The sequence below is a fragment of the Eumetopias jubatus genome, unplaced genomic scaffold (assembly GCF_037043125.1).
Source record: "Eumetopias jubatus isolate StellerSeaLion01/CBP00866 unplaced genomic scaffold, mEumJub1_p1.0 scaffold_15, whole genome shotgun sequence".
NCBI classification, from domain to species: Eukaryota; Metazoa; Chordata; class Mammalia; order Carnivora; family Otariidae; genus Eumetopias; species Eumetopias jubatus.
In genome coordinates this window covers 8,561,868-8,575,724 of record NW_028274821.1, presented here as the reverse complement: position 1 = coordinate 8,575,724, position 13,857 = coordinate 8,561,868, and the positions used below count along the sequence as shown (strand labels likewise).

At 44.9% G+C, this 13,857-nt stretch overlaps 1 protein-coding gene across 1 annotated transcript in view; it reads right to left on the bottom strand.

Annotated features, from left to right (window-relative positions):
- Positions 1–2,821: 2,821 nt before the first annotated feature.
- Positions 2,822–13,857, bottom strand: part of PUM3 (pumilio RNA binding family member 3) — a 45,619-nt gene continuing 34,583 nt past the window's right edge. Inside the window, exons 15-18 of the mRNA XM_028117403.2 lie at positions 11,037–11,259; positions 9,394–9,481; positions 6,962–7,052; positions 2,822–3,107 (exon numbers count right to left, since the gene is read on the bottom strand). Coding sequence (XP_027973204.1) covers positions 2,975–3,107; positions 6,962–7,052; positions 9,394–9,481; positions 11,037–11,259 — 535 coding nt within the window. The 3' untranslated portion in view covers positions 2,822–2,974. The remainder of the gene's footprint in view (positions 3,108–6,961; positions 7,053–9,393; positions 9,482–11,036; positions 11,260–13,857) is intronic.

Genomic DNA, 13,857 nt, shown 5'->3' with positions numbered 1-13,857 from the left:
AAAGCAAAGTAAAACACAATGAAGTAAAATAAACATAAAAGACAACATCCCGAAACATAAGCACATCCAAGGCACAAAAAAGGGACACTTCCGTGGAAGGGCTGGTGGAGGAAGCAGAGGAAATATGTCACTCATTTCTGGGCAAAGCAAAAAGCCAAAGCCCAAGAAGTAAAAATTAGAGGATCAAACCAAGCACTCAAAATCACAGTTAACAGGACTTCCAAATAAGAATGAAACAGGAAAAAAAAAAAAAAAGTCAGGGGAATAATGCAACTCCCAGAATGGAAGAGCCTAAGTCTTCTACAACGTTGCCAAGCGCCCAGCATGAAGCATGGAAAACAGACATGTGTCATATACCAACGCACAGTTTCCTGCAAGATAAGGCAGCTGGGGATCAGAAACAGTGCTAACCTCCCCCAGAAGCCCTGCCCCCTGCAAAAGTCCACATATCAAAAAAACTGAGAATAAGGATGGCGTTCGGCTTCCATAGCAACTCTACATCAAAGAAAATATTGACCAATGTCCTTAAAATTCTGAGGCAAAATTAATTTCAAACCAGAATTCTATATCCAGCTAAACTAGGTACCTAGGTGTGAAAGGGTGTGAATGAAGACATGTGGACTTTAAAATTTTATCTGCATTCTTTCATGGGAGGTTATTACAGATTGTGCCTCATTCAAGAGAGTGTTAAATAAGAAAGAGAAATGTATGGGATCCTGGAAATGGGCTTTCCATAGGAGAAATGGAGGGAAGGCCCAGGATGATGGTGGTGGTTGTACCGCAGTTCCTCAGGACATCCAGAAAGCCAGCTGGCTCCAGGAGGGTTGTTTAAGGGAAAAACAGGAATGCCAGTTGACTCAATGTGTTAGTGTGTAAATTAAGATTCAGAGATAGTCAGGTCAGCACACTTTCGGCTGCAAGTTTCTCAAGATCCAATTCAAAACGGCCTGATAAATGGGCTTACTGTCTCACCTAACCGCACGTCCAGCAGGACAACTCCAGGTGTTGATTTATCCGCAGCTCGACTTCCCACCTTTGGCTCGGCCGTCAATCAGCACGCTCTCTTCTACCACGGCCGCAAGCCTGCACCAGCTCGAAGCATCGTCAGCACATCTAAGGTTGGTGGGCAGGAGAGGGACTCTTCCTGGGGGGTCTGTGGTCTAAGAAACCTTTCCCAGGAACACCACTTCCAAGGTTCACTGGCCAGGCTCCTTAAAATCCACCAACGACTTAAAGATATTTATTTATTGGAGAGAGACTGAGAGCAGGAGTGGGAGGGAGGGGCAGGGGGGAGAGTGAAAAGCAGACCTCCTGCTGAGCAAGGAGCCCGATGTGGGGCTCCGGAGCTCGATCCCAGGACCCTGAGATCATGACCTGAGCCGAAGGCAGATGCTTAACCGACTGAGCCACCCAGGTGGCCCCCAGGGCAGTGAAAAGTCTTAATCTATATTTTCCTATAACAGAAGTCAAAAGAAAATGCCTACAACTAACAGATCAAACAAACAAACAAAAAAAACCAACAAAAACCCACATCTGCATTTACAAACTAAGCAGAGCTGAAAAGAACTGGAAGTCCTTACTTCTGGGTGGGTGGGGCAAAGCAGGGGTGCGGAGGAAGGGCTGCTGCTTTGGTTCTGCTCCAATTTTAAAATGATGTATGGTACTTTGTTTAGTCTCCTAGATGGAATAAATAGTAGGGCTTTTTCTCCGCTTTCTGAACACGCCCTTTTTATGGCACACTCACAATCTATTCGTCAAACAAAAGCAAGCTCTGATGTGGCCTTTCCCCCATTCACCTCACCCCAACCCACCTCCAGCCTGAGGCTCCAAGCCAAAGGCCAGTTGCAGGTATCAGCTCTTCTGTTCCCTGGGTAGGTTCCACGTTCCCCGCAGAAGAGGGGGGAGGGAGGGATGCCAGCATCTTGTATGTGGGGGGTGGACTTGGGCCGCGCAGTCTGGTTCAACAAGGCACAGTTCCCCAGCAGGTGGAGAGCAGGGGCAGACGGGCGTCCTGTCCCACAGGCTAGAGAAAGTCCCTAGGCTTAGATTCCAAGCAGGTGGGGGCTACAGGGGCCCCGAGGAGTCTCCCAACCCTTCCACACTGGACTGCTGACCACCAAGCACAGTTTGAAAATTCAAACATCCTCCTCACACTTAAACTTCTGCAGCACTGTTAACAAATGTGCATCTCCTTTCTTCTAAAGACCCTGTAAAGGCTTCAACTATTTCAGGCAAAGTCTCAAGGGAGAAAGTGTTATCACAGGGGGTTATCTCCTTGGAAGGCCCCGCTCCAGAGATAGGGAGATTCTCCCAGTGACCTTCATCTTAACACCGCTACCACGGTGATGCCCTCATTTCTGTAGCGTATGTCCCCCTAGGAGCCTTTCCTTACCCAGAGCCTTTCAAACAAAATCTAACCCGGAACCCAATCCCTAAGGCAGCGGGGAAGGCGGCTGCTCTGGCTGCAGGGTACCCCCCTCTCTGTAGCCCTCAAGGCCCCAAGGTTACCGGAAGTTCCCCCAAGCAAAATATTCACTTTCACCTCTGCCCCACCACAGACTACCCTGGGCTCCTTCTTGCTAAGCCCTGCCTTCCTTCAAGGTCCCCAAGCCCCACCTCCTCCATGAAGCCTTCTCAGACTACTGCTTCTGAAGACGTCGTCTCTCTTGAATCAGCTCAGGCTCCTACGTGGTATGTATTTGGTTGGTCCCACTGTCTAGGACGGTTAAACTCTTACATTACCGCCTCACATCTGATCTGCTCACTACTCAGTATGATAGAAGACTTGGCTGGGATTAAAAAAAAAAAAAAAAAAAGACCATTTTTAGAAATTGTTTTATAAATAGACCTCTTATACAAAAAAGAAACCTATACAGAGCACCCAGATTCCCAGGGAGGTGGACCTGAGCCCGACCTCTCCACACTGGGAAAGAGGACAGGAAAAATGATTCTCTCTTGTTCTTAACTGGGTCCACTATGCGGCCAGTTTTTCAAGTAGCATTTCTATTCCTTTGCTGGTGTTTTTGTTTTTTTCCAGTGCTGGAATGAGGCCTTTCAGTCCAGCCTTGACTTTGTGTGCAACTTCTTGATCGGAACTCTGGAGAAGGCTAAAGAGAGAAGACAAAGATTAATAAACAAAAAAATCATGTTTCATAAAAACCCCCTAATCATATGCAATTACTATCACCACACAAGGTATAAACAATTCACTGATTTGTGAGCCAAGTCTTGTAATTATAAGTAGTACATCTTTTGAATTCTCCAGCTGAATGATAGGGGCTGGTAGCCTACGTTCTGAAACCACATCAACAGGAAACCTTTTCTAATCTTGCTGGGGGAGTTGCTCCCATGTAGGAGCAACTCCGCTCTGTACAGGATTGGTCCAACATTCACTGTGATTAACACCCTGTCTTAGAAGTATTTCCTGCATGTATTCTATCTTCCCTTCCCCACCCAGATGAACTCAAGAACAGAAACCTTGGGTTTTATTCCTTGATTTCGTGGCAGCACACGTGCAGAGCAGATGGCCAAGAAGTGCCATGTGACCAAACGAGCGGGAGCGGAGGGGTGCAAAGGGAAGGCGGAGGGCCCGCCAGGGAAGCAGGGAAGAGTCAGCCTCCTCAACTCTGTAGCTAAAACATGGGAAGGGGTAAGCAGCTTTACCTTGGAGCCTAATGGCCTGGATGTGAAATCTACCTCTGCCACTCAGTAATTGTACAAGCAGGAGCATGCTATTTGAATTCTCTAAGACTGTTTCCTGCCTATGAATGGGATCAGCAACACAACCCACCTTCTATCTCAGAGCGTTTTTGAGGCTCAAATGATCTCATACCTAAAGCACCCACACAGAGCCTGACCCTTAGTAAGCACTCAATAAACGTGAGCCATTAAAACAAATAAACAATTCAGCTCCGCTTTCTGAAACCTTGCTAGAAAGCGCTATCTCCACAAGTGAATGGAGTCCAGTGGAGTCCTGCAGGCTGGTAACAGGAAGGTCCCTTTCTCTTTAAACAGGGGCTGGGACACAGGGGCCTGACTGTAGAATGCCAGGGCTGAGTCTCCTGGTTTCCCCCCTCTTCACGACCACATTTTAATGCTAACCTCTGAAACGCATCCTAGAACCAAATCACATGGCATTTCCCAAAGTCCCTGGTCCTAAGACCTTCCATCACGTGCACAGAGAGGAGGGTGAGTTAGCAGCACCAGGCAGCATCCTGCTGTTTGTGGGAGACAAGCAACAAGTACAGCCTGCCACCTGCAAAGCCGAGAACGTTGTTACAAGTCCCTTTTAACAGGTTTGTGACTCACCAGGCAGTTTTTATTTTCTGTACTGGCTAAGCACATAGTGACATAATGCACAGCAGTAATAAAGGTTAGTATTTGTTGGACACACGCACTGGACGTAATGCTAAGCACGGTATATCCACCATCTCATGCAGTTTGCACAACGACTTGTGATGATCCCAAATCCGGTTTTCTAACCAAAAAAACTAAGTTTCAGAACAGCTGAATAATTTGCCCAAGACCACACAGTGAGCTGGGACTAGAACCCAGGCAGTGAGCCTAGAGCCCATGATGCTCTAAATGCTAGAGAATTCTGTTTCCCTGAGTCATTTTTCAGACTGCCTACAAGGCTGAAACTCTTTTTTTTTTTTTTTTTTTTTACCCAGGATGCCTTTTCACTTATTGTAAAAAAGATTTACAGGGGAAAAACACTGCATGAGTTTGAAGTAAAATATAAATAAGCAGAGAATTTTACCAAACAAGTCAAGCACGTGACAGTATTCTAAAACCACATAACACTGATTATTGTATTAATCAAGTATTAAGTCATCCGTAGTTCAACTTCCCTTCAGAACCTCAAATACTAGCAGTCCACCTCTAAGTAGTGTTCCATAATAAACCTGCAATAGCCTTCTGATGTTTGAAATCCACCCAAACGGAGCTATGATCAATGAGCAAGCTCTACAAATTAATTGCATGGCATGGCTGAAATTTTTAGTTAATTGAGTGTTAATGAAAGGATATGTCAGTAGTACATGTTATCACTCTAAATGCCTGGTAAAAAACTTCACATTAAATACATCCATGTTTCAGCTAAAGGATTCTGACTATTCAACATCAACTGGAAAATTAGCTAATTTCAATGAGAAATGAACAAAATGATCTGCACCACCCACATATTTGGAGATCCTGATCTACCCAAAGAAATGAATGCCCGAGTGTATCTGTGAGTCTATGTGTTCCAAGTCAAATTATATACTGAATAAAGACTTGTAACATTTACAAACAATGTAGATTAAATTGCATGGCTTGTTGTACGTGAAACACTGTGGGAAATTCAAATTTAAGATTGGTATCTCTTTTTCCAAACCTCGGTAACACAGCAGGGGAAAAAAAAATCAACAGTGATTGCTTCATAAACAAATCTATTTTAAATGGATGTTGTCAATAGAAGGGTTTCGCATCCAGAAATAGAACACAAAGTTGAAGTTTCAATGACCTGTGAATTATAAACTCTACATAACTCTGTCTGGAGAATAATAAACAAGCAGAGCGCATGCCGTGATTCACAAATCATCATTTTTCTACCATTTTAATTAGAAATAAACAATTAGCTTGCAGACTTCACTAGCAAATGCCTCTAGAATCCTTTTAAGAATACGTGGAAATCACAAAAGAAAATTGTATGTAAAGTCAGTCATGATTTAAAAAGCAACTCTGTCACAGTTTTCATAGGGACAAGGCTAATCCATTAAAAAGAACGCAGTTACAATTTTGGTCAAAACCATAAACGTGGTGAGACCATCAAATAACACAAATATTGTATGATCTCTCTTTATATGTGGAATCTTTTTTTAAAAATATTATTTATTTGAGAGAGACACAGAACATGAGTGGGGGGAGGGACAGAGGGAAAGAGACAGACTCCCCGCGGAGCAGGGAGCCCAACATGGGGCTCGATCCCAGGGCCCCAGGATCACGATCTGAGCTGAAGGCAGGTGCTTAACCAAATGAGCCACCCAGGTGCCCCTCTTATATGTGGAATCTAATGAAAAACAAAACAGAAGAAAACAAAACAAAAAAACCCCAAAAAACCAAAACCAACCAAGCTCATAAATATAGAGAAGAGACTGGTAGTTGCCAGAGGCAGGAAGTATGTGTGTTTGGGGGAGGGTCCGGGGGAAGGTGTGGATAGGTGTAAAGGAGATCAAAAGGTGGGAATAAGAATAAAACATTTTGAAGAGAAAAAAAACAAAACAAAACAAAAAGTGATGTGGTCTCTTCTGCATCTGTCTCTCAGGATGGTGGAAATGGGTTGCAATAGGCTTACAGGAAGGAGGACCAAGTTAGGAATTGTGATATTAGCTGAACTAATGGCTTATTATTTCATAATGTTTATTTTAAGCCAAACAAATGTTAAGTGCATTAGGTGAACCAGTTGGTACAGATCTCTTTTTTTGAGATAAGTAATTAATAATGGCAAAAATAAAGCGCCAGAACACATATGCTTGGCAAGGCCTATGAATTATATAATTTATAATAAGCGGGTGTTGGAGGGCTCCATAATCTGGGGGGAAAAGGAGGCAGTGAAAGGGATCTCTATAAATTAGTCAGATGTAAAGAGCTTTCCTGAGAGTGGGAGGGAGACAGAGAGAGAGAGAGAATACAATTATATTTCGGTTGAAACCATTTAATAAATGGGGTAAAACAACCAAATGAGACCTTGTGAATGTCACAACTTTACAATCCTTGAATCCAGAAGAGGGCAGATGAGTAAGGACTGACTGGAAAAGTTAGGCCTGGTTCTCTCTATTTGGTACACTTGTCTAGACCCTGAGTGACTGTGAACGATTAGGAACAAAGATCGGAACCGAGGAAGAAGGAGAAGGAAGCACCTTCTGCGTGAACAGGCATTCAGGAGGGGGGCCCTGCGTAGAAAGGCGCACATCATACATACCTAGAAAGAATAATGGCACCACGGTTTACATTAGCCCAGGACTTCAGGTTCTTCATACCAACGTGCTCAACAAGTGTTTTTGCAAAACAACCTGAAAAATATGCTGAAACTCAGTGAACACCATACAAGATTTAAACTCCCCATCTCCATTCCTAGAGCCCTTAAGTCTGCAAACATATTTTAATAAACAAGTGCATAAAAAGTTCTCACTCAACCTCCCTTAACACTAAAAGTTCCAGCTCCAATTTATTTAATGTCTTTTTAATACAGCCATTTCTTTCAACTCTGGTCCGAGTCTTAAACTGTGTTTAGCAGTAATTACTCAAGACAAACAATGAATTCTTATAAAATGCTCACTTGCTTGTGTTTACATCTCTTTGTACTCTTTAATGATTTAACTCTGACCTGAAAGGTATGCAGGGAGTCAATGTTTGACAGTTAAGTAGCATGTTTGGATGGAATCAAGGTCTCCCTTGTGAAAAATGCTCACTTGGAAGGTGCCATGAATAACACTAGCGGTCAGGTGGTGTTCCGGCTAACACCTGGTAATTTCTCTCCACAAAGCTGGACATTCACCCATCAAAAATATTATTTACCTTTTATTATTTCATATGTTATTATCAGATTCCCAAATTCTTGGTATATCACCTTCAATTCACTGTGCCATCTAAGTGTAACTAATTTTGGACAATGGAGAAACTCTGAAAGCTAGGATCTGGTGCAGATGGAAGTGTGGGAAACCTATATCGAAGGCAAGCACCTTGGGTAGGTAGCATGTGTAATTCATCCAAAGAGACCCAAATGTGAGGACCCTTTAAAAGCCAAGAGGCCTATGGCATTTTAGCATTTCACAGCACACGTTAAGGAAGGACCGTAATCAGCTAGTGAGGCAGACAGTGTTTTCAAAAGGTGAGTACAACAATATTTCTAGAATGCTGCCCCCCCCGCCCCCCGCGCAGCCAGAGGTAGAATCAATGTCTTCCTTTGAATTCTGGTGGGCCTTTGTGACTGACTTAACCGAGAGAGTGTGGAAAGAGTTACATTCAATAACTTCTGAGGCTAAATCATTAAAGCACTGCGCACCTGCTTTCTTCTCTTAAAACCCAACCACCATGTTGTGAAGAAGCCTGAGCAGCCCCGGGAGTGGGACCAAGGCTGCCGGACTGAGCCACTGCCAGCCATCGTCCAAATGGACACGCCAACCCCAAGCAGAGCAGCCCCAAAGGACTGTGAGCGGAGCAAAACCAAGCTCCACCAAACTCTGATCTGATGTTGTTCGAGAACTACCAAGCTCTGAGGTGGCTGGTTACACAGCAAGAGATAATGAAGGCAGCCACAGTGGTTTGGTGCTGCATGAATCTGATACGCACGTGAGGGCCATACAGGTGTGTTTTAGAGCTGTCAGTTTAACTGAATTAAGGAAAACTATCACTAGAACATTCTTTGGATTTTAAAAGCAAGCCAGACAATTCTTTAAATACGAACTCAGCTCAACTGTGCACCAGCTTCTTAACAATGAAAAAGAGGATTCTATACGTTATTTTTTCTTCAAAATTTGTTACAAGAAGCTTTGTCTTTCACAAGTTTGTGGTGAAAAACAGCCCCGAGTCTCTATTCTTAAAGGCAAAGTGAGAAGCGACATCTTGACTGTACCGATTGCCTCACTAGCCATTAGAACTGCAACTTGCCTCAAGACATAAATTCATGATCTGTCCCTTTTTTCAGACACGATGACAGAAAGCACAAACTGCTCGAACTCAGTGGGGGGAGATCTCCTTAGTGGCTAAAATGCTGCATGGAGCTCGAATTTAGTAACAGGAGGTCTGCTCAAAGACGGGGCTGAGAAAGGAATGGTATGCAACTTTTCAATTCGATTAAAAGATGCTGTCCTTCTCTTGAAAGCTGAGCTTCTACAGAGCAGCTGGGAGGGTTGTGAAAGACCACAAAGGCCAAGGACTGGCTTGCTCTGTGGTCACATGTATTTCAATGCCAACAGGCATCAGTTCAAAATTCTGATGAGGACAATTTTCTTTTGCTTATCCCTTCCTCCAAACTAGAGATAGATATCCTGCTTTTCAACTGGGGTAGTGACACTCACAAATGTCCCCCCGCCCCAGCTACCACCCCCCCATGGAACGGAATGGCATTTTAGGACTCTGGTCACTCCAGGTCAGAAGTCTGACGTAGCAAGGGAGGAGAGGCAGTGAGGGAGGGTAGGGAAGAGACAGGAAATGAAAGGACTCCAGGACATAAATTTCCAGTATTTACTAAAGCTTGTCTGCAAGCACTAAATCATATCTTGTCCATAGACACCATTTCTAAACACTCAACAAATTTCATCTGAACATAAATGGCGGGCATCAAGTTCAGGGCTGCCGGGGATTAGGAAATTCCACAGACGATATGGGAGAAGTTCAAGTTTTACAGCCTACCTTCTCTTCCACTTTCCTTCATCTTCTCATCTTGTTCTATTAACCACTTCAGAACTAGATGTCCTGCGGGATGCTCTGCAACGTGAAGCTGGAAGGAAAACATACAAAGCCGTCTTTAGCCACGCCCTGGCCTACCATCTGTTCTCTACCTCGCAGAGGTGAGGACATGGCCACGTGGAAAGTTCCGCAATGCTGAGGAGGTCTTTACAGAGAATGACCACGAATACCCGAAGGGACCAGCGATTTAGTCTAATCCCCAGACTGACACTCGGATGTTCAAGGGAGCCACTAAAAAGCACTGTGGCTCAGCTTCAGGAGCCCCCAGCTGAATGGCACCAGCACGGTGCCTGTCTCAAGATCACGCTAACCACCATTCAGGTTGCAAGAGCAGTTCTTAGGTACAAATAAATCTGTGGGACAAAACGTTACAGCAGAGAAACACGGAAAGCTGGTACTGAATGATGTTTAAATATCAGCTGGTCCCACATACTTAGGATCTCTCCTTATGGAGCATGGGGGACAACGCTCAGTCTCCTAGGAAGAAAACTCATTATACATACATCTTCCCAGCTTGATAATCTGCTCTGCTCTACGAGGGCATGTCCAGGGCTTCTCTAAGGGATGTGGGCCACATCAGGACACAGCAGGCTCCGCACATGTGTCTGCTCGCCAAGCTTACGACCTAGTGCAGGACAAAGGCCCTGCCCGGTCTGCCTTCTGCTCCTCTCTTCCCTCTGCCAGCTGATCTCCTACCCTGAACACCTAAGCCTTCTGTTCTCAACTGTGCCAGTCCCCTTCTTCCTTCGGACTGCTGCACGTGCTCTTCCCTCTGCCTACAATCTTCTTTCTCCCTTTCTTTACTGAGCCACAACTCTCTGGTTTTGGCGTAGCTTTCACTGCCTCAGGGAAGCCTTCCTACAGACAGGCTGGCTCCCATTCTCATACAGTCCCACAGAACCCACAGTTTCCCTCACAGTGCTCATCTCGATCCTAACTTACGTAATTATCTGTGTACATGTTCATTTAAATATTGTGCTCAACAAAACAGTAAGCTTGGTGTGGGGTAACGGTGCCGACCACTGCCTCACACAAATCAGGTACGTGAATCCATGAACTTCAGATGTAAGACAGAACTACTCAAGGACCAAATAACAAGGCAGGAGCTATCAGAAAGAGCAGACATTTTAATGAGAAGGAACTGGGGAAGACTTCCGTGAGAAGGATTCCAGGCACCTTGCAGGCTGAGTGAGGCCTTCTACAGTGACAGCACAGCAAAATGGAGACACAGGTAGCATCTAGGCTGAGGGAAGAAACATGTGCAAATGCAGAGAGGTGCCAAAATCCAAAGCAAATTCAAAATAGAATCAAGAGCACAGAAAGATGCTAGAAAGGCAGTCTGGGGCCAACTGTGGACAACAGAGAGCCACATTAAGAAGATTCTGTTTCTCCTCCTGTGTAGGTAATATGAAGTCACAGGAAGATTCTGAGAAAAGAGGGTGCTGCAACGGCACTGTATTTTGAATTCACAATGATCAGATGTGCTGTCAGTATGGGATGAGTTGAGACAATGAGCATTCAAATTCTCTTTACAGCAATGTTCTCAGTGACTGGGGCTTCCCACCTGCCTTGCAGTAGCACATTACCTCTCCATCCTTGCCACCTGGCTGGAGCGCTGCCGCTGCCAAGCCAGCAATGGCATTCATGGCAGGCTGAACGTCTCCGATGGCGGCTCCCAGAATGTCGGATACCAACACACACGCAGACTTATCCAGCACCAGTTCCTGGGCGTGTCCTTGCAGGTAGCTTAACAAAGCAGGAGAGATGGCCTCTAAGAGCTCTCGTCGGCGGACCACTGTATCCTTCTTACTGTCGGAAATGGGGAATGAGGCGTTAAGGTAAGATGAACGGCAAAGGAAATACAACGATCTTATTACCACAAAAACCTCTAAGGGCTTAAAACAGTCTGTGTCAACCTTATCGTAATTGTCTGTCTCTATTGTGTATGCAGGTAATAAGCAATTTAACGGTGGGATACCGCTCTTTCATCTTCGTGTCCCCCGCATCTGAACAGTGCCTGGCACAGAACAAGCACTTACATAATACCAAACCAGCCCAAACCAATCAAAAACCCCAACAACAGCAACAACAAATTATAAGACAGGATTAGACCACTCTATGGACTCTACTCTCTAGAATACTTCATTATGTGATACCAGTAGCTTAAAAGTGAAATCAACTTCCGGGGAGGATGGTGGAGTAAGAAGACCCTAGGCTCACCTCCTCCCATGGATACAACTAGGTAACACCCACATCAATGTGAATAACCCAGAGAACGACCACAGGATTGGCAGAACAGACTCTCCATAGCTCAATGTAGAAAAGAGGCCATAACAAAGAGGATAGGAAGGGTGAAGACCTCCAGGACTGTCTATAGGAGGGAGGGGTGCAGTGGGTGTGGAAAAGGGAGGGAAACAGGCCCTCATGTCAGGTATCCCATGCACTGGGTACCTGTTTGGGGAAGACAAATCCCCATAACATCTGGCTTTGAAATTCAGCAGGGCATAGTTTCATGAGTTCTTACAATCAGTGGGGCTTAACACCTGGAACTTTAAAACATCAGCGTGCTTGGCTTGGGGGAACTGGGAGGGTGAGAGGAAATGGGAGTCCCTGCCTTAAGGAGACAGCACAACAAACAGCCCTGTGGAGACACAGCGTAGAAGCCAGCAGTTTGAAAAGCATCTGGGATATGCGGGAGGGAAGTCTGTTTACTAATCTCACAGCCTGTGATGGAGGGGCAGGGATCTTTGGGAGACTTCTCCAGGAACAAAGAAGAGTGGGTCATTCCCCTTCCCTGTCCCCCAGCCAAGATACATGAACACCTGCGGGAACCAGTGCCAGGACAACACTCTCCACGCAATTTGCTAATAGCGTGCCCCAGCCCTGAGCACTTGTGCGGACACACCCCCTCCAACTAGGCCTCTGCTCCAGGGCCCCTCCCACAGTAGACCACTGCAAACCTTGCTAACACCACATGCTCCACACGGCATTCTCTTGCAGACCTCCCTCCAATACCCCTGGCCAGAGACCATCCAAAGCAGCTCTGCAAGCTGACAGGGGCCAGCACCACTCCAAAGCAACTCCTGTCCTGGGGAGAGTGAGTGTCAACCACACGCACACCAGTCCAATGCAGCTCCAGCAGTGTCTAGAGGCAGATATCTGGTCTGACTGCAGGCCCCGCCCACCAACGAAAGCTTCTTAGGGGACAACACTGCAGTTCGGTGCTACTGCATCTCTGGCAAACTCCTGGTCTGACAAATCAAGTCCAAGGCGCCCCCCTCCCCTTCCCGGCCCACGAACAACACAGTCCCTGCCCACAACAGGGAAAGAGAGCCACTGCACATAATTGGAATGAAGGAAAAAGTGGCTCAGCCTCAATAGTAGGGTGCACACAACACACATACTAGACACCCCTGAGTGCCAGGTTCTGGTGAACAGGGGACACGGCACTGCCGGAAACTACAGGACCTCTTCTTCATAAGGACACTACCTTCAAGAGCAGGAGACATAGCTGACTTTCCTAACACACAGAAACAGACACAGAGAAGTTAGACAAAATGAGGAGACAGAGGAATATGTCTCAAATGAAAGAACAGGACCAAAATCAGCAAGAGACATAAATGAAACAAAGATAATTAATACGCTGATAGAGAATTTATAGTAATGGTCAGAAAGATACTCACTGGACTTGAGAAAAGAGTGGAGGACCTCAGTGAGACCCTCAACAAAAAGACAGAAAATAAAAAGACAATCAGACATGAAGAATATAGTAACTGAAATTAAAAAAAAAAAAAAAACAACTAGATGGAATAAATAGTGGACTACAGGAAGCAGAACAGATCAGTGACCTGGAGGACAGGATGATGGAAAGCAATCAATAGGAGAGAAATAGGAGAGAGAAACAGGAGAAAAAAACAATAAAAAATGAAAATAGATTTACAGGAATTCAATGATATCATCAAGTGTAATAATATTCACATTATAGGGATCCCTGAAAAAGAAGAGAGAGAAAAGGGGCAGAAGACTTACTTGAAGAAATAACAGCTTAAAATTTCCCAAATCTAGGAAAGAAAGAAAATACCCAAATCCAGGAGGTACAGATAGCCCCCAGCAAAATCAAACCAAGGAGATCCACACCAAGACAAGTAATAATTCAAACGACAAAAAGTAGTGATAAAGAGAGACTTTTAAAAGCAGCAAGAGAAAAGAAAACATTTATATACAAGGGAAATCCCTAAGGCTATCAGTGGATTTTTCAGTAGAAACTTTACAGGCCAGAAGAGAGTGGCATGATATATTCAAAGTGCTCAAAGAAAAAAAGCTACAACCAAGAATGCTCTACTCAACAAGGTTATCATTCAGGATAGAAGGAGAGATAAAGAGTTTCCCAGACAAACAGAAGTTAAA